The sequence below is a fragment of the Suncus etruscus genome, chromosome 8 (assembly GCF_024139225.1).
Source record: "Suncus etruscus isolate mSunEtr1 chromosome 8, mSunEtr1.pri.cur, whole genome shotgun sequence".
Taxonomy (NCBI): domain Eukaryota; kingdom Metazoa; phylum Chordata; class Mammalia; order Eulipotyphla; family Soricidae; genus Suncus; species Suncus etruscus.
Window position 1 is genome coordinate 24601963 of NC_064855.1, and position 18966 is coordinate 24620928.

General features: G+C 52.5%; 1 protein-coding gene across 1 annotated transcript in view; it reads left to right on the forward strand.

Moving 5' to 3' along the window:
- The window catches only part of DCPS (decapping enzyme, scavenger), a 43239-nt gene that overhangs the window by 22131 nt on the left and 2142 nt on the right, over nucleotides 1-18966 (forward strand). Inside the window, 2 exon segments of the mRNA XM_049778428.1 lie at nucleotides 10168-10313; nucleotides 13772-13885. Coding sequence (XP_049634385.1) covers nucleotides 10168-10313; nucleotides 13772-13885 — 260 coding nt within the window.

Consider the following 18966-nt stretch of genomic DNA (forward strand, 5'->3'; position numbering starts at 1 on the left):
AGTAGCAGCCCCCTTGCCCACCCCACAGGTGCCCGCAGTAACCCTTCCACTTGCTGTTGTCTCCAGCTTGCTCCTTCCTTCCTGCTCCTTCAGACTGACACTTTCTTTCCCCAAGCCTAGTGATGCCCTGGGTTATTCATGTCTCTGTATTCAGGAATTAACTCATTTTATTTAATGTTTTGTATATTATTTTGATTTCTTGGCCACATCCGGCAGTAACTCTAATGCTACCCTTGGCAGGGGATGCTGAGGATTGAACTCCGGTAGACAGCAATGCAAGGCAAATGCCCTACCCATTGTGCTTTCACTAGGACCCCAGACATTTTTTTTTTTGGCTTTTCAGGCCACACCCTTTTGATGCTCCTGGCTAAGTGCTCAGAAATTGCCCCTGGCTTGGGGGAACCATATGGGACGCCAGGGGATCGAACTGCGGTCCTTCCTTGGCTAGCACTTGCAAGGCAGACACCTTATCTCTAGTGCCACTTTGCCGGCCCCATGGCCCCAGAAATTAACTCCTGATGGTGCTCAGGACCATATAGGGTTCTGGGTATCAAACCCATGTCTGTGTGCAAAGCTGGTGCCCTCACCTCTGTCCTGTTGCTCGGGCCCCCTGCCTTCACTCCCTAACTCATTGACTCCCTCCACAGTTGCTTTACCAAGGCAGGGGGCACCTAGAACTTTTCTTGTGGTCTCTGTTTCAGGGGCTGGGTATTTGTGGCTTGGCTTTGTTGGGGACCCCCAGGGAGAGTTCTGGAGTAACTGTAGCTGAGAGTACGGAGACAGATCCTGTGTGTGCACATAGCATGGTGCTGGGTATGGTATGGTCTTATACACATTGACAGGGAGAGGAGGAAGGGCTACACCCTGGACTGGGGCACTCAGTCACCAGCACTGGGTAGTGTCAGAACCTTCCTGGGAGCAGCTTTGCATGGAAAAAAGTCATCCTGAGGGGCTGGAGCAATAGCACAGCAGTAGGGTGTTTGCCTTGCACACGGCTATTCCAGGACAGACTGCGCTTTGATCCCCTGGCGTCCCATCTGGTTCCCCAAGCCAGGAGTGATTTCAGAGCTCATAGCCAGGAGTAACCCCTGAGTGTCCCTGAGTGTGGCCCAGAAACAAAACAAAACAAACAAAAAAAAGCTCATCTTGCAACATTGAGGGAGACCAGGGTGATGCCGGCCTACCACAGTCCCAAACTGCTGACAAGGACGGAGAGTGTGCAGATTGTCCTGGACCTCAGGAGTGTGAGACGGTCTGGGATCTTAGCCAGAGTGGCTTGGCCCTTTTCGCTTCTGCATTCTAGCCCATGAGCTCCCTACAGGAAAGATTGGGCTCATCAGCACTGGCCTTAGGGGTCACTTCCAGTACAGGGCTAGTGCTGGACTTGGAATTACTTTTTGAGAATAAGTATTCTGGAACCACCTGCTTCTTGTTGCAATAGAGTTAGGAGGGAAGGGGGACTGTACATCTCCTCGGCACTCAAAACAAAGCCAGGATTGTCCTGGCTGCATCCTCCCTGTGCTTCCCCTCATATCCTTTGTGTGGACTGCATGGCCATGGAGGACACGGGGTTACTCTCAACCTCTTCAGGGGCTGACTTGCAACAAAAACGCAGCCCTTTCTCACCTGGAGATGTGGGCACTTCACACTGGACTTGATTCGGTATGGGTGGCAAGAGGCAGGTTTCCTGGGAAGCACTATGTGGACAGAGATATGGGGGTGGTGGGTGATGGCCCGAGTCTCTCTTTAGATTTGTGTCTGTGTCTCTGTGTCCATGTCTCTTTTCCCACCGAGTCCGACTGCCTTTGGACTTGGAGGGACCATAAACCCCAACACCCACTCCAACCAGCAGGAGTCTCTCTGTCTCAAGGTGATGCCCACCCTAGCCCCAAACTCTCCACCTATGAATCTGTACCAGCCCCTGAATGCCTCTACCTCTGCTCCTATTCTTCTCTGCATCCCAGGGAAGACTAGCTCACCTGTTTCCATCCCCCAGGATACTCTGTGAGGCCACTGCCTTCAGGGCCTTCCTGGGAGTTGCGCCCCAGAGTGGGGCCAGGCTGGCAGGCAGGACTGCTCCCCATCTCCCTCTCTGTCGCACATGGGACTGCCATCTTGGTTGCCTGCCCCCTCCTGGCACCCACCAGGCAGTGGTGGTGCAGGTAGTGCCCATGAGCCTGGCTCCAGCTCTGGCCATTTGCTCCCATCAGTGGGGAGCAGGAAGTTGCTTATGTGAGAAATCTTAGAGGGAAGGATGCCTGGGGGTCCGCCCTGTCTTAGAACTGTGTGAGAATTTAACTTCCTTAACTTCCATCCTTAACTTCTCTCTTGTGCAGACCCATGGAGTACCTGCAACAGTGGCTCCCTCCTTAGCAGCCAGTAATGCCATTGGTGTCATTGGAGGTACCATAGGGCTTGGAGTCCCTGAGCGCAAAAGAGAGAAAGAGGTGCTTGCTGCCCTCAGCATCTCACAACTGACCACCCTCTGCCTGCCTGGGGATAGGTGATTAGTGGTTTGGAAGTTGCCCCTCAGTGGTTGAGGCTTTCCGTGAGAACCCTGCTCACCCTCTGGCTTTTTTTGTGCTGCTTCCTGAGAGCTTCTAGAAGTTTCGACCTAGCATGTCTCCTGCCAGTGGGCTGTCCCTCCTCTAGGGCCAGAGACTCCTGATCCTCTCCTAGGACACCCCTCCAGACAGTACCCGGGAAAGGCAGTGAAGAGGCCCCAACCCCCCACTCCCACCCCCACCCCCTGACATCTGGGTCCCATCAGTCTGGGCTGGCTGCACTTAATGAAGGAGAGCGAAAGCCACAGCGCGCCACGGGGGTGAGCTCACGGCTGGCCTCGGCATGTCGGGACTCGGTGGAAGGAGCACAGACAGCTGGGCTCTGTGTCTTCGGTTTCCTGTGCCACAGCATTTTCCCCAGGCTTTGGCTTAGTCTGCCTTGGCCAGAGCCCCACCTCCACTTCGCAAACAGGGGAGCAGCGGAGAAGGCCTTTCAGGGTGGCCTTGGGTTGTGATGGGCGGGACAGCATCCCAGAGACAAACGCAGGGGTGCAGGCCTGCAGGCAGCCGCAGCTGGGGTACATGTGTGATGGACTCCACTTCCCAGAGGCATCCGTCTCCCCAAGCATGAAGAGCTGCCCCCCTCAGCCAGGATCTGCCCCCCTCCCTGCCCCACTACAGGGCATTGGCACCACTCTTAAGAGCGGGGACAACCCTTCCTCCCTGTGGTGGGTAGGGGGCTCCACCACACCCCCACACCCAACCCAACCTGGCTGCAGTGCCCCCCCCAGTGATGTCACTGCACAGAACCCTCCAGGGTTGAGGAGGGGCCTCTGTTTTTGGCACATTCTGGGAGCCCTTGCAGCAACACTGCAGAGGGTTTGCAAGCCCGGCTTCCTCCCGCCCGCCAGTCTACAGCCCTGACCTCTCCCTGGCACTTCACTCTGCCCTGTAGTTGTTCCTGCAGCTGTTGCTTGGGGGAGGGTCAGCACTCATGTTTCTCCTGTGAATAGACATAGTGGGGAAAGGTGGAAGTGATACAGGCTTCTTAGGAAAAGTCAGCAGAAGGCCTATGACATCATGGCCATGTGGCATTATGGTCCATGGCACTGTGGTCTGTGGCATTGTGGCCCAGTGGCATCAGGAGGCCAGTGCTCCATGGAGGGGCCCTAACCATCTGACCTGACCAAAAAAGCCTTTAACTCTCCAACTCTCCTTTTTGTGGGTTTTTGAAGCCCCACCCAGCAGTATTCAAGGGCTACCTCCTAGTTAGTGCTAAGAGCTGTGCACAGGGAAAGCATCAGTGTTAGGATTCTTCTTTTTTTTTGGTTTTTGGGTCACACCCGGCAGTGCTCAGGGGTTACTCCTGGCTACAGGCTCAGAAATCACTCCTGGTAGACTCGGGAGAACCTGGGATGCCGGGATTCGAACCAGTGATCTTCTCCATGAAAGGCAAACACCTTACCTCCATGCTGTTTCTCTGTCCCCAGTGTAAGGATTCTAACCCAGGCTTCTATCCAGGATTCTTGCAAGCAGAGCTTATGTCCTACCCCTTGAGCTATGCATGTCCTTGGCCCTTTAATAATTTCTTTGTGTAAATCATCTGTATTTGTTTTAGAAAATACAATTTGGGGCCCGAGAGATAGCACAGAGGCGTTTGCCTTGCAAGCAGCCAATCCAGGACCGAAGGTGGTTGGTTCGAATCCCGGTGTCCCATATGGTCCCCCGTGCCTGCCAGGAGCTTTTTCTGAGCAGCCAGCCAGGAGTAACCCCTGAGCAATGCCGGGTGTGGCCCAAAAACCAAAAAAAAAAAAAAAGAAAATACAATTTGGGGGCCAGCGAGGTGGCACTAGAGGTAAGGTGTCTGCCTTGCAAGCGCTAGCCAAGGTAGGACCATGATTCGATCCCCCGGCGTCCCATATGGTTCCCCCAAGCCAGGGGCAATTTCTGAGCACTTAGCCAGGAGTAACCCCTGAGCATCAAATGGGTGTGGCCCGAAAAACCAAAAAAAAAAAAAAAAAAAAGAAAATACAATTTGGTTTGGTGTTTTTTTTTTTTTTTTTTGAGGGTCATACCTGGCAGTGCTCAGGCCTTAATTCCTGCCTCTGCACTCTGGAACCACTCCTAGCAATGCTTAGGGAACCATATAAGATGTTGGATATTGAACCCAGGTAGGCTACATGTAAGACAAGCGCCCTCCCCACTATGCTATCTCTCTGGACCCAGAAACTAAAGAACACAAACACAAAGTAGGGCGGACCTTGGTTCTGAAGTTCAAGGCCTGTCCCAAGATAAGTAGGACTTAGCTCTGGGATACTTAATATGGGTTTACAATGTTTTTAAAGTCTTGTCTTAAAAAATTTTTTTGATGGGGTTCTTTATTGTTTTGTTTTGATTTTGTTTTTGTTTTTTGGGCCACACCCAGCAGCGCTCAGAAGTTACTCCTGGCTCTCTGCTCAGAAATCGCTCCTGGCAGGCCCGGGGGACCATATGGGATGCCAAAGTTTCGAACCACCATCAGTCCTGGGTCGGCCGCTTGCAAGGCAAATGTCCTACCGCTGTGCTATCTCTCCAGCCCAAGACACAATCTTAAGATGAAGCTTGTGACCACCCTGAGTGTCAAGGACTGTTCAGTTTGCCATGGGGAAATGAAATGGAGTACATGTGGTCTGTGTGATCATAGAGCCCCATGTTCCAAGTCTGGAGGTTGTTATCTCATTGATTTCCTTGATCCAGTTCTAAATTCAGTGAAAGAATAAAGTCATTTCCCAAAAGCTAAGCATCCAGAGGATGAAGATCCAGTCTGCAGGCTCAGTAGAATTTCTCTGCACCAAGAGAAGATGAATTGCTCTTACTTGCTGCTCCAGGATGGAAACTGGAGGGTTAGGCCCAGTGAAGTCAGCCAGCCGGAGAGGGATCCTGTCCACAACGATTGGTCTCAAGTGCTGGTGTGAGAAAACATCGTAAGGGTTTTAAAACAGGCAGTGGTGGGGCTGGAGAGATAGCATGGAGGTAGGGCATTTGCCTCGCATGCAGAAGGACTTTGTTTCGAATCCCGGCATCCTATATGGTTCCCCAAGTCTACCAGGAGCGATTTCTGAGCATAGAGCCAGGGAGTAACCCCTGAGCGTTGCCGGGTGTGACCCAAAACCAAAACAAAACAAAACAAAACAAAACAAATAAAACAGGCAGTGGTAACAGCCCAGGTTGAGTCTACGGGGTTGCCGGAAGAGAGGGGGGCTGAGAGATGTAAGTGAGGGACCTGCTGATACTCGGGGACAGGTGTGGTGCTGCCGTATCCTATGCCTGAAACTATTATTTGCATTTTGCAGGGTTTAATGAATCAGGGATTAAATCCGGATGGGGCGTGCTCTTCATGGCAAGGGCCTTACTCACTGTGCTATCATCTCTCTGACCCTTGAAACTCTATTATTGTCCAGGATTATAATCATGGTTCCAAATAAAAATGGGAGGGGGGAAAGGAGGGATTTTCAAGTGTTCTAGTCCATAGACACTCCTGTGCACATGCCCATCTCTTGGCAAATCTGTGCCCTGATGCTGCCATTCCCACCCTGGCAGCAGCAGCTAGAGCATAATAGAAATGCCAGTTTATGGTCCTGTTAACATATGGGGCTGTGAGAATCGATGTCTTTTCCACATCAGCATGAAAAGGGGTGCCATGGCTGGAGGTCAAGGGTGGGGATCCCCTGGGGCCGAGTGTGGGGTGCATGGCTCAAAGGACTGGAAGACAAGCTTTGCATATAGGAGCCCAGCCTTTGGCTCAAACCCAGCATTACATTGTTTCCAGAGCCCTGTCAGGAGTGACCCCTGAGCAGAGGGCTGAGCCCCTGAGCACAGTTGGGTGTTGTCTAAAATACCAAAAAGGTGGGGGGGGGTGTGGGTAGTGAAGGCAGGTTTATGTGAATAGAGAAATGGATGTGGCAGTGAATTAGTGATGCACTTATAGAAAAACGAGCCAATAGGGGGATGGAGAGATAGTATGGAGGCAAGGCATTTACCTTGCATGCAGAAGATCAGTAGTTTGTATTCTGGCATCCCATATGATCCCCCAAGCCTGCCAGGAGCAATTTCTGAGTGTAGAGCCAGGAGGAACCCCTGAGCGCTGCCGATGTGACCCAAAAACCAAAAAAGAAAAAAGAAAATTGAGCCAATATAGTCATTGGTAATTCCATGTTCCCAAAAAGCATCTTAGCCTAGACATTATTTATGCTTGCGTGGAAGTTTCAGCATCAAATTCTGAGAGTCCCTGATTTGCAGTTCTGCTTAGACCATACTGAGGGGTCCAGAGGGTATACTCGGCACTTTCTGTCATCCAAGTGAGGTGGGATGTGGAAGGGGTAAGTGTGGGGTGAGAGGGGTGAGGTGAGGTGTGTATAGGGTGAGGATGGGTGAACTGTGATGAGCAGGGTTGAGGTAAGGGGTGAGGGGTGTGGAAGGTGAGGCATGTATGAGGTGAGGATGGGTAAGGAAAAGTGAAGTTTGGGGTGAGGAGGGGTGTGTAAAGTGAGGGGTCTGTGGGGTGAGGAGGAGTGAGGTAAAAGGTGTGTGAGGTGAAGAGGTGAGAGGTGAATAGAGGTGAGGTGAAGGGTGTGTGGGGTGAGGAGGGATGAGGTAAGTAGGGGTGAGGCCACACTGGTTGTGAGGAATGAATGTGTAAATAAATGAAGGTATAAAGGCGTGGAAGAGGGAAAGTGAATGAACAATGAATGAAAGATGAAGGTGGGGGGGAGAGGGAGGGTGAGAAGAGGAGAGGAGTGAGGTGGGAGGAGGGGAGGTAGGAAGAAAGGGGAGAGAGGAGGAGGGCTGTTAGTTACCATACCCAGTGGGGCTCAGGGGTTATTTCAGGGCTCTGATCTCAGATATTACTGGCAGGCTTGGGGTATCATACGGGATGCAGGTGATCCAACCGAGGTTGGTTTCATGCAAGGCAAACAAATGCCCTACAAATGTGCTATTGCTCTGGCCCCAATACTTTAAACAAACAAACAAACAATAATAATAAATAAATAAATAATAAAAATAAATAAATAAAGTTTAGTTTGGAAACAAAGAATTCAGCCTTGCAGAGAGGTATTTGAAAATACCCAGAGCTTACCCACCTTTTACAGGAACATTTCTCTGCCTTTGCCATTGCAATGCGTTCATGTGTTCTCTGCACACTCACATAACAGCATGTGGTGACAATTATCATTACTTATCGAAAAGCAAGTTGCCGACGTGCTAACACTTCATTGCTAAATACTGCAGCCTGTGTGTCTGGGGATTAGTCTTAAGAATCTATTGAGGGGGGCTGGCGAGTGGCACTAGAGGTAAGGTGTCTGCCTTGCAAGCGCTAGCCAAGGAAAGATCGAGACCGAGGTTCGATCTCCCAGCATCCCATATGGTACCCCCAAGCCAGGGGCAATTTCTGAGCACTTAGCCAGGAGTAACCCCTGAGCATCAAACAGTGTGGCCTGAAAAATCAAAAAAAAAAAAAAAAAAAAGAATCCATTGAGGCCGATTCCTGTCCGTCCACATACAACTGCCTCGATTCCTTTCCATAGCCGGACTCAGGCCACCTCCATCCCCCAGCCTGGATCCAGTGCAGCCTGCCCTCCTTTGCCTTGTCCTCTGCTCTGTCCCCTCTGCCTCACAGAGCCTCTTGTTTCACAGACTGTTCCTGGAGGGGGTTTGTGCTATTGCTTCATCATTTAGCCAGAATTCCAGGGCCCCTCCCTAGGGCGGCTGCCAAGTGGGTTTGCCCTGTTCTAAGCCGTGTTCTCGCTGGGCAGTTCCCAGTCTCCCGATGTGTTAATGGATAATCTCTGGGCAGGTATTTTGGAGACAGTTTCCTATTTGAATACGGTCTCCTGTTCCCCGGCATATTTTCACGCAAGGGGTCAGGGATTGACTCTTGACCGCATGCCTGTTAAGCACAGCCGCACCTGGACGGCACATATTCTAGAGTTTGCTCACATTCTTCTCACTGGGGAGCACATTGACTTTATTGTTCTTTCCCCCTCTTTGGATCAGTAGTGCTCTTCCTGGGTCAAAAGCCTACAGAGACCAGATCCCACGTCAGTGTATTCAGTAAGTGCTTTTCCAGAGTGCCAATCCAGGCTCTGAGGGCCAAACAGTTCTGACAAAGCACAAAGGGAGACTCCAAAGAAGCTAGTGGGTGTTCTGAGATGAGTGAGAGTTTTTGTGGCCAGGGCTGCCCTGGAGGACACTCACTGGGGCCAAGAAGCGCCTGGCTTGATGCGAAGCTGCCCCATGGCTCACCCACGGTGTGGTGCCCGGGCAAGGCCCGTCCATGGGCAGTGCTGATGTTGTCCATGGAAGCATCCCAAGGGTACAGTGGCTGGAGCTGACATCCAGGGCCTCCTGGTGTGCTGATCATGAGGGAACAGCTTTTCAGGACACAGCCTGGCACTGATGCCAGCATGGATGGGCCAGCTTGTGGGGATGACAGGCTGCTCCCTTACTACCTGCCACTAATGCAGAGAGGAAGGCTGGGGGCTGAATGCTGAGAGGCCGTGTCCCCAGCACCCAGACCAGTTGGGCATCTGGGCAGACAAAACTATGCTTATAGACTCTATAGTTTTCAGTTGGGAAGCACTCGGGGAGTCCCAGATTGAGAGCCCTCGTATCTTCTGCCAGGCCAGGAGAATTAGGCTGTTATACGGCAGAGGTCCTGTCTGTCCTGGCCAGCATTGCCATCACTCAGGCTTGTCTACCACCAGCCCAGACTAACCAGTAACAATGGGCACAGCCCAGTAGAACAGTGGGTTTGCTCAGCGCTGCCTCCATGCTTTCGTGTATGCAAAGAGCACAGTGCAAAGAACCACTGGCCCCCTGTAACACCCTCAGCCCCCATGCTAGGATGAGTATGCAAGGTCGGGACATGGGGGGTGCCATGTGGGAGAGGCTCTGGTTTGAAGTTGTCAGGCCTGACGTAGCGTCTCTGTAGGAGACATTATTCCAGCCTCTGTGTGGGCAGGAACTTGCTCAGTCCTGGGAACTATGCTGGTCCTCAGCTGACAGCCAAGGGGAGCCGGGCATACAGGTCAAAGCATGAGGCTAGAGTCAGGGCCTTTCTGGGGATGAGCCAGTGCAGGCAGGGGCAAGACCAGGCCTGCACAGGTAGAAGCAACAGGTTCAACCCAGGCTGCTTTGGGTACATTGAGGAGTTGTCCAGGTTCTGGAAACAAACTCTGTGACCCCTCACCTCCTCTGTGGAGAACACAGTGAACACACCAAGAGAGGGCTGAGGGTCCTGTAGGTCGTCCCTGGCAACCTTATTTCGCTATGATCAGGAACTTTATGCAGGTACCAGGAAGCAGTGGATCTCAGAACATATATACCAGTGGGCCTGGGCCCTTCGTTCAGAACTGAGATCGGGGGCTGGTGAGGTGGCGCTAGAGGTAAGGTGTCTGCCTTGCAAGCGCTAGCCAAGGAAGGACCGTGGTTCGATCCCCCGGCATCCCATATGGTCCCCACAAGCCAGGGGCAATTTCTGAGCGCTTAGCCAGGAGTAACCCCTGAGCATCAAACGGGTGTGGCCGGAAAAAAAAAAAAAAAGAACTGAGATGGGTGGGAACAGCAGTGGGATAGGCCCTGCTGAGCCCCTAATGGCAGCCTGGGCCACACACTGTCCTTGCAGATGTCAAGGCAACCGTAGTTTACCCAGCCACTGAGAAGCACCTCCAGAAGTACCTGCGCCAGGACCTCCGCCTGGTCTGCGAGACGGGTGCTGACTACAAGAGTGTCACTCTGCCACACCTGGAGACCCAGAGCCTGAGCGTCCAGGTAACCATGTGCTAGAGGTTGGGGACCCTGCAGGGTTCAGGGATTCCCCCCCCCCCCAGAGCTCATCTCCTGTGCAACAGTCTGTCCCAGGGGCTGACATATGTCATACAAACTCAATCACATAGCCCTCTGCACACACTCATATATCAGACTCACATACACAGCTTTCTAGCTCATTCACATAACACACAGACACACAACTCTCTGGCACAGGCATGTATCACATTGACATAATTCTCTGTCACACACATACACATACACAGACACATAAAGCTCTCTGGCACACATATACTACACAGACACACACAATCTCTGGCACATGCATCATCATAAGACTTTTTTTTTCTTTTGGTTTTTAGGTCACACCTGGCAGTGCTTAGGGGTTACTCCTGGTTCTATGCTCATAAGTCACTGTTGACAGGCTTGAGGGACCATATGGGTTGCTGGGATTCAAACCACCATCTGTCCTGGGTTGGCTGCATGCAAAGCAAATGCCCTACCACTGTGCTATCTCTCTAGTTCCAATCATACAGACTTACATAAAACCTTCTCGTGCACACACACATCTCACAGACACACGTAGACTCACATGTACTGCACAGCCCAATAACATACACCACATATACCAGGCGAATGGTGTGCAGTATCTTGGGAGAAGGCTAGAGACAGCCATGCTGGTCTCAGGCCCAGGAGTTGGCTTTGCTCCTCTGGCTCAGAGGGCCAGAGTCCTAGCACCTGGGGCTTCTGCCTGCAGAGCATAAGCTTGGCCCTCTGCCTATGTCCCTCGTGTCTAGACTTGGTCTCTTTCCACCTGCAGCCAGCCAGCCTGGTATAGGTCTGAGTTATCATCTCCCTAATGCACCCAGATACACCACAAATGCATCCACATACCAGTCACACACCACACAGACACCACAAATCACACCATACAGATGCATCACAAAGACATACCATGGTCACATCATACAGACACTCCACACAAACACACCACATATACTTCACAGACACACCACAGTCACATCACACAGACACACCTTGCAGACTCATGGTGGATCCCATTCCCTGGGGGGTTGGGGCAGCTCCTGTATCCCCATATGCAATCCCTGCCCTAAAAGCCTGACTTCTTAGCTTGGACCTGTGCCCGGCTGTGCCTCTGCCTGGAAGGGCCCCAGGTGGCTACTCAGAATTAACCACGATGGATGAGGCTGGTCCTTGCTGACTTTGTCTCTTGAACTTGCACCTTGCTCTTCAGTGCCTGTATTTTCTCTTCCAACAGGAGGCCCAGCTGTGTGGGTGGGATTGGGGGCCCAGTGAATGTTGTACGGAATCCTTCTGGCTTGTCCCTGTCAGCCCCACACAGACCCCTTTCCTGTCTTCCAGAGGAAGGGGTGGTGCTGCCCAGCAACTGCCCAAAGGGCCTCAGTTCAGGGACCATAACCCTGAACTCTTCCACACCCTGTGTGGAAAAGCTGGTGACCGTTCTGGCCTGGCCTCCTGGGCATACCTGGGAGGTGCTGAGTTCTGGCCCCAGCATGTCTCCTCTAATCCTTGTGGCAGCCCTTTGGGAGACACAATAGGGAGGCCAGCCTGACTTTTTGGAGACTGTCGGGGGCGACCTGACCTGAAAGAGTGTCTGTGCCTTGAACTCTGCCCCAATATCCCTTCTTAGATGCAAGCAGATGGCAGCCGGGCCTGTGTGAGTCACCGAACCAGCACCCCAGAGGCCATTTACACTCCACCTCTGAGCCAACAGCACAGCCTTGTCAGGCAAACACCGGAGAGGGGCTAGGGCTTCTGGCACAACAGGGTGACAGCTGAGGAAAGGCAGGGGAAGGGCCGCACTGCCCAAGTCCTCACTTCCCATCTCAACCCCAATGGGTGTTTTCCCTGTCCCCTCTTTGGGGATGTCTGTCCTTTGTCCCCCCGTGGCCTGAAGCCTGGTGTCAGGTTCAGAATGGAATGAACTGAGTAAACTTTTACGTGCTATATGGGGGTTCCCACAATCCCCCTCCTTGTGTAGTCATGACAGACACTGTCACCCACTACTGAATCAGCACCACGTTCCTGTCCCTCTCATGCCCCTCAAGGCTCCCCAGGAGTTTTGTCTTGACCTCACAGTATTGGAGTTTCCCACCACCCCGGCTGTCAGGCTCTCAGGCACTTACTGTGACCTTGAGGTGTAGGTGCCTCGAGCCTCAGAGTCCAAGGTTGCCCAGGGCATGTGAAGCTAGGCTGGGGATGGCCTCGCCTGGACCCTTACAGGAGTTGCCCAATTTTCTGGGCTGCTCAAGGTCAGATTCCCAGAGAGATTTCAGTGGGTAGGGTTGGGGGGTTTGATGGTGAGCTTCGCCTGTGCAGCCCAAGATGGACCCCGGGGGTGCATGACTCTTTTTTTTTTTTTTTTTTTTTTTTTTTTTTTTGGTTTTTGGGTCACACCTGGCAGTGCTCAGGGGTTATTCCTGGCTCCAGGCTCAGAAATTGCTCCTGGCAGGCACAGGGGACCATATGGGGCGCCGGGATTCGAACCGATGACCTCCTGCATGAAAGGCAAACGCCTTACCTCCATGCTATCTCTCCGGCCCCGGTGCATGACTCTTGATGATGTGCCCTTTTATGTTGGGGGGACTCTCACAGTGGAGCAGGCCTGTGGCAGCCCAGCCTGGCCTCCTGCTCCTTCCCCCACCCCCAGTGGCTCTAGGCCTGGGCTAGTTGCCCATGACCTTGGCCATGTTCTGCCTGGCTGGAACTGAGCCATGTGCGTCCCCTCACTCACACACCCTTCACTCTGAGAGCCTGACTTTGTAGGAAGTTGTGTTTGCAGGATGTGCCCCGAGTTGGAGGCCGCTGCTTTGACCTCTGTGCTCAGCCTCCCACGGGCAGCTGTTTCAGAAAGATCACCAGGCCTCAGGGATGATGTGACATCATCTCAGCACAGGCTCCCTGAAGGGTGGGCAGGTAGAGGAGATGACAGACCCCAAGGTGGAGAGAAGGCTAGAAATGGGGTTCATGACTGCTATGTGCTTTGTAACACACCCTGCCGTGTTAGCAGAGACTATGATCCAGGGGTGGGGTCCTCAGTGGACGCTTTAAATCTTTATATATATATATGTATATATATATATAATTTTATTTTTTTGGTTTTTGGGTCACACCCAGCAATGCTCAGGGGTTACTCCTGGCTCTACGCTCAGAAATCACTTCTGGCAGGCTCAGGGGACCATACGGGATGCCGGGATTCTAACCACCATCCCTCTGTGTGCGAGGCAAATGCCCTACCTCCATGCTGTCTCTCCGGCCCCCCACGCTTCAAATCTTGGTTTGCCCTGGGGATTGAGAAGGGACCTGGGGCAGTGCCCCAAGTGCTGACTGCGAGGACCAGTGTCATCGGGGCTGTGGAGAGGGGACGTCTGGGTTTTACCAGAGCACATGCAGGGCTGTGATCTGTTCCCCTCTTCCAGTGGGTGTACAACATCCTGGACAAGAAGGCTGAGGCCGACCGTATCATCTATGAGAACCCAGACCCCGTGGATGGCTTCGTCCTCATCCCCGACCTCAAGTGGAACCAGAAGCAGGTACAGGGCCTTGATGGGGCCTCCCACTCTCAGTAGAGCAGAACTGGCACATTCAGGGCACTGGACACCTGTCTATCTTTGGGGCCTTTAGCCTTTTCTGAGGATGCCCACAGGTGAGTATCCTTAGTCCAGTGCACCCACCCACCCGCTTCTGAGACCCCGAGACCTCTTTGCTGTCTTCCTCCCCAACAGCTTCAGGTCCAGGCTTGCTCCAGTGCCCATTTTCAGTGCTCGCAGAAAGCATTCCCCCCTCACTCCAGGCCTTCGAGGTCCTGATTAGTGCCCCCCCCCCCCAGTTTTCCCAGTTCTCTGGGGCCTCTCTCCCTCTCTTCCTTCCCTGCCTGCCGCAGCTCTGCAGCCTGCACAGTGGCAGAATTTCTGATAGCTGAGCCTGAAAGTTGCCCTGAAGAGCTCAGCCGTCAAGTTTATGTTTTCTTTTCACTCAAGCTTGGGGTGCAGTGCCAAGGGGCCCTTGGTTTCTGTCCTCCCCCACCTGCTCAAATGTTTAGGGGGGTGGGGCTAGGGGCCCAGAGTCTCCCAGAGGACGCACCTGCCTTCTGGCCCACAATTTGGCCTTTGGGGCAAGGCAAAGCCCTGGCGTTTGCTTGTTTTAGAAATGGGGGTTTCTGGGTGTGCTGCCACACTTTGTCAAAAAAGAGGCACTCGGGAACTACAGGGATTCAACTTGGGCTGAGCCAGCTGAGGGGAGGCTGGAAGATGGGGTGCCAGCCCTGGTGTAGATCTGTAGAGCCAGGTAAGGCAGAGAAGCTCAGCTGCACTCAACTGCCCACTCTCCATCTGTTCCTTGGAAGGCCCTGCTCCGAGAAGCTCCTCAGGTTCAGGGACTCCCCCCCCCCCCACACACACACACAGAGGGCACAGCCCTCTCCTCCCAGCCCCAGCCATCGAGGCGCTGAGCTGCGACGCTTCTGTTAATCTGAGCTGTCTCTGGGTAGGCACTGGCTCATGGGCCAAGAGACTGGAAGATGCACCAGGAGGAGGAGGAAGAGGAAAAAGAAAAAGAAGAACGTACTCTGGCTTCCTCCAGCCCATCCCATCCCCTCCTTGCCACTGGCCAGGGAGTGCTCAGTTTGCTGCCTCTGCTGCTGGCAGACAGCGATGGCTGGCGAGGTCTCTCACTGGTTGCCTATTTGACCCCTGCCTTTACTTAGATAATTTCTTTTTTTCTTATTAATATCTTTATGTAAATACCTTGATTACAAATATGATTGTAGTTGGGTTTCGATCATGTAAAGAACACCCCCCCTTCACCAGTGCAACATTCCCATCACCAATATCCCAAATCTCCCTCTTCCCCACTCCACCCCTGCCTGTACTCTAGACAGGCTTTCTACTCCCTCCCCCTTTTTTTTTGGCATTTTGGGCCCAAAACGCTCAGGGGTTAATCCTGGCTATGCGCTCAGAAATTGCTCCTGGCTTGGGGGACCATATGGGACTCCTGGGGATCAAACCGCAGTCCGTCCTAGGTTAGTGCGTAGCAAGGCACCCTCCCTACTGCTTGTGCCACTGCTTCTGCCCTTACTTAGATCGTTTCTCCAGCCTTCTGGGTGGTGCTGCTCTTTGGCTGCCTGTAGTAAGTGGGGTCCCTCCTGCTCTCCCAAGAAAGGCTTTCTGGCAGGGAGTGACTCAGAGAGGGAGTGAGCCTTCATGCTGTAGTGACCAAAGGTGCCATTTTAGTAGGTGCCCAGGAGTCTAGCCAAGTGCCACTGTTAGCTGGGAGTGACAGTGACACATACAGGAGACCCAGAGGCAGTCTTGCCCTACTGTACCTCACTTTTTGTGTTTGTTTTTGGGCCACACCCTGTGACCCTCAGGAGTTACTCCTGGCTCTGCGCTTAGAAATTGCTCCTGGGGCCCAGAGAGATAGCATAGCTGCGTTTGCCTTGCAAGCAGCTGATCCAGGACCAAAGGTGGTTGGTTTGAATCCCGGTTTCCCATATGGTCCCCCGTGCCTGCCAGGAGCTATTTCTGAGCAGACAGCCAGGACTAACCCCTGAGCACCGCTGGGTGTGGCCCCAAAAAACAAACAAACAAAAACAATTGTTACTGGCTGAGGGACCATATGGAATGCTGGGGATTGAACCGTGGTCTGTCCTAGGCTAGCCTATGGCTTGTGCCTCTGCTCTGGCCGGCTGTACCTCACTTTTAAGGTCAGGCCATCTTCCCTGGAACCAGGGAGTCCATCTCCTGGGAGTCCACAAAGGGTTTGTGGGTGGAAATAGAGGTGAGAGAGACCCAGCTGAGCTGCCTCCCTGCTGGGAGTGAACCCCGGCTCCTCTGCCTCAAATCAGGGCAGGGAGCCCAGGTTCCTGAGCCCTGTCAGGGATGAATGATCCCAGCGGTGTGGAGGCTCCATAACACAGCAGGGCTTCCAGCAACCAGATGGGAAATCTCCTTCTCAGAGCTTCAGATCAGGGTGGGGGACGGGAGATTAGGGAGGATGATGTGTGACCCCCTAGGGGTCCTTAAACTTTTTAAACAGGGGGCCAGTTCACTGTCCCTCAGACCATTGGAGGGTCTGACTATAGTAAAAACAAAACTTATGAACGAATTCTTTTTTTTTTTTTTTTTTGGGCCACACCCAGCGGTGCTCAGGGGTTACTCCTGGCTGTCTGCTCAGAAATAGCTCCTGGCAGGCACGGGGGACCATGTGGGACACCGGGATTCGAACCAACCACCTTTGGTCCTGGATCGGCTGCTTGCAAGGCAAACGCCGCTGTGCTATCTCTTCGGGCCCTATGAACGAATTCTTATGCACACTGCATATATCTTATTTTGCAATGAAGAAACAAAACAGATACAAATACAATATGTGGCCCGCAGGCCATAGTTTGAGGACCACTGCCTGGAAGAACTACAGAGCAGTAGAGCTGGGGACTGCTGGATTCCCTCCTCCCCAGCCCCAGTCATTTGGCACTGGGAGGGCCTGGGGAACAGCCCCTTTGCTTCTGGTGCTGAGCCCTGTTGTCTTTGGTTCTTTGCTTCACAGTCATCTCCCAGTTGCATGAAGGGCCTGGGGAGAGGGGAGAGAGAAGGGGATTCTGCAGAGCTGCCGCAACTCCTTGTCTTCTCTCCTCCCTCTCAACTCCTCTGCTCTGGCTTTGGGCAATTCAGGCCTTGCTCGCTCTCCAAACCAGTCCCTTGTGTTCTCCTAGGTAAGAGCCGCTGAGCCTCCCCTGAACGCCCTTCCTCTAAACCCTGCCCTCTCTTCAAGCCCCAGAGCTCTACCTCCAGGAATTCTTCCTAGGTCACCTTTGCTTCTTAGAGTCCTCCTCCCTCCTGGGTTTTGATCCTGTCATTTAATATAATACAGGGAACCCTTGAATGAGAGCTGTTAACGTATTCAAGGGGATTACTATCAATGTATCTTTAAGAGGTGATGATACACCCTCCTGTGACTACTGCCCTAAGTATAAAAAGGTAGAGCCTGCCACAAGTTGGCCCCAGAGGCCCAGTCTCCTGCCACCCTCACCCTCCACCCCCAACTGGGCTTGATAGGCAGCATCAACAAGATGCAATTTGCTTAGCCTCTCTCTCTCTCTCTCTCTCTCTCTCTCTCTCTCTCTCTCTCTCTCTCTCTCTCTCTCTCTCTCTCTCTCTCTCACACACACACACACACACACACACTTCAGGAGATGTATAAAGGCAAAGTTTTTTCTATTTCTGTCTCTGTTTGTATCTCTTTCTCTATGTCTCTCCCCACATTTGGCTAAGTTGCAGGTCCTTACATTTGGCATGCCTGGGTAGGTCCTGGCAAAGGGACTATTGAATCTTTTTTTGTTTGTTTGTTTTTGTTTTTGGGCCACACCCTGGCGGTGCTCCGGGGTTACTCCTGGCTATCTGCTCAGAAATAGCTCCTGGCAGGTACAGGGGACCATATGGGACACCGGGATTCGAACCAACCACCTTTGGTCCTGAATCGGCTGCTTGCAAGGCAGACCTCGTTGTGCTATCTCTCCGGGCCCAGGGACTTTTGAATCTTAACAGGATCAGCAGCACTTCAGTCAATGTTTTGTCGGAGAAGTATCAGAGAAATAGCGCAGTAGATAGAATGTTTGTCTTGGTGTGGCAAGGCAAAGTCCCCAGCACACCGCATACGAGGAACCCTGCCAAGGATGATTCCTGAGTCAGAAGGTAAGATTTCTGAGCCAGGAGTAAGTCCTGAGCACTGCCAGTTATAGCTCCAAACAAACAAAACAAAATCTAAGCTTGACATAAAGAACACCATTTTTTGGTTTGATTTTTGGTTATGTTTTTTGGGTCACACCCAGCAGCACTCAGGGGTTACTCCTGGCTCTTCACTCAGAAGTTACTCCCGGGATGCCTGAGATTAAAGCCGGGTACTTCCGGGTCAGCCACGTGCAAAGCATATGCCCTACTGCTGTGCTATCACTCTGGCCCCAAAACCATTTTAAAAGGAATTTTAAGAGATGTACAGAGAAATGGTACAGCAGCGGGCCACTGCCTGCATGCAGCCAACGGGTTCAATCCTTGGTGTTTCAGATAGTGCCCTGGAACCTGCCAGGAGTGGTCCCTGAGCACAAAGCCAGGGGTAAGCTCTGAGTACCACCAGATGGGGCTCCAAAACAACAACAACAACAACAACAACAACAACAACAACAACAACAAAAATTGTAAGAAAAAATTTTAAGGGGCCAGAGCGGTGGTGCAGGGTATAAGGTGTCTGTCTTGCTTGCCTAGGACAGACCGAGGTTCTATCCCCCAGCATCCCATATGGTCCCCCAAGCCAGGGGCAATTTCTGAACATATAGCCAGGAGTAACCCCTGAACATCACTGGGTGTGACCCCAAAACAAAACAAAACAAAAAAGGAAAAAATTTAAAAGTACAAGAATGGGGCCCGGAGAGGTAGCACAGCGGCGTTTGCCTTGCAAGCAGCCGATCCAGGACCAAAGGTAGTTGGTTCGTATCCCGGTGTCCCATATGGTCCCCCATGCCTGCCAGGAGCTATTTCTGAGAAGACAGCCAGGAGTAACCCTTGAGCACCGTCGGGTGTGGCCCAAAAACCAAAAAAAAAAAAAAAAGAATGGGGCCAAGCCA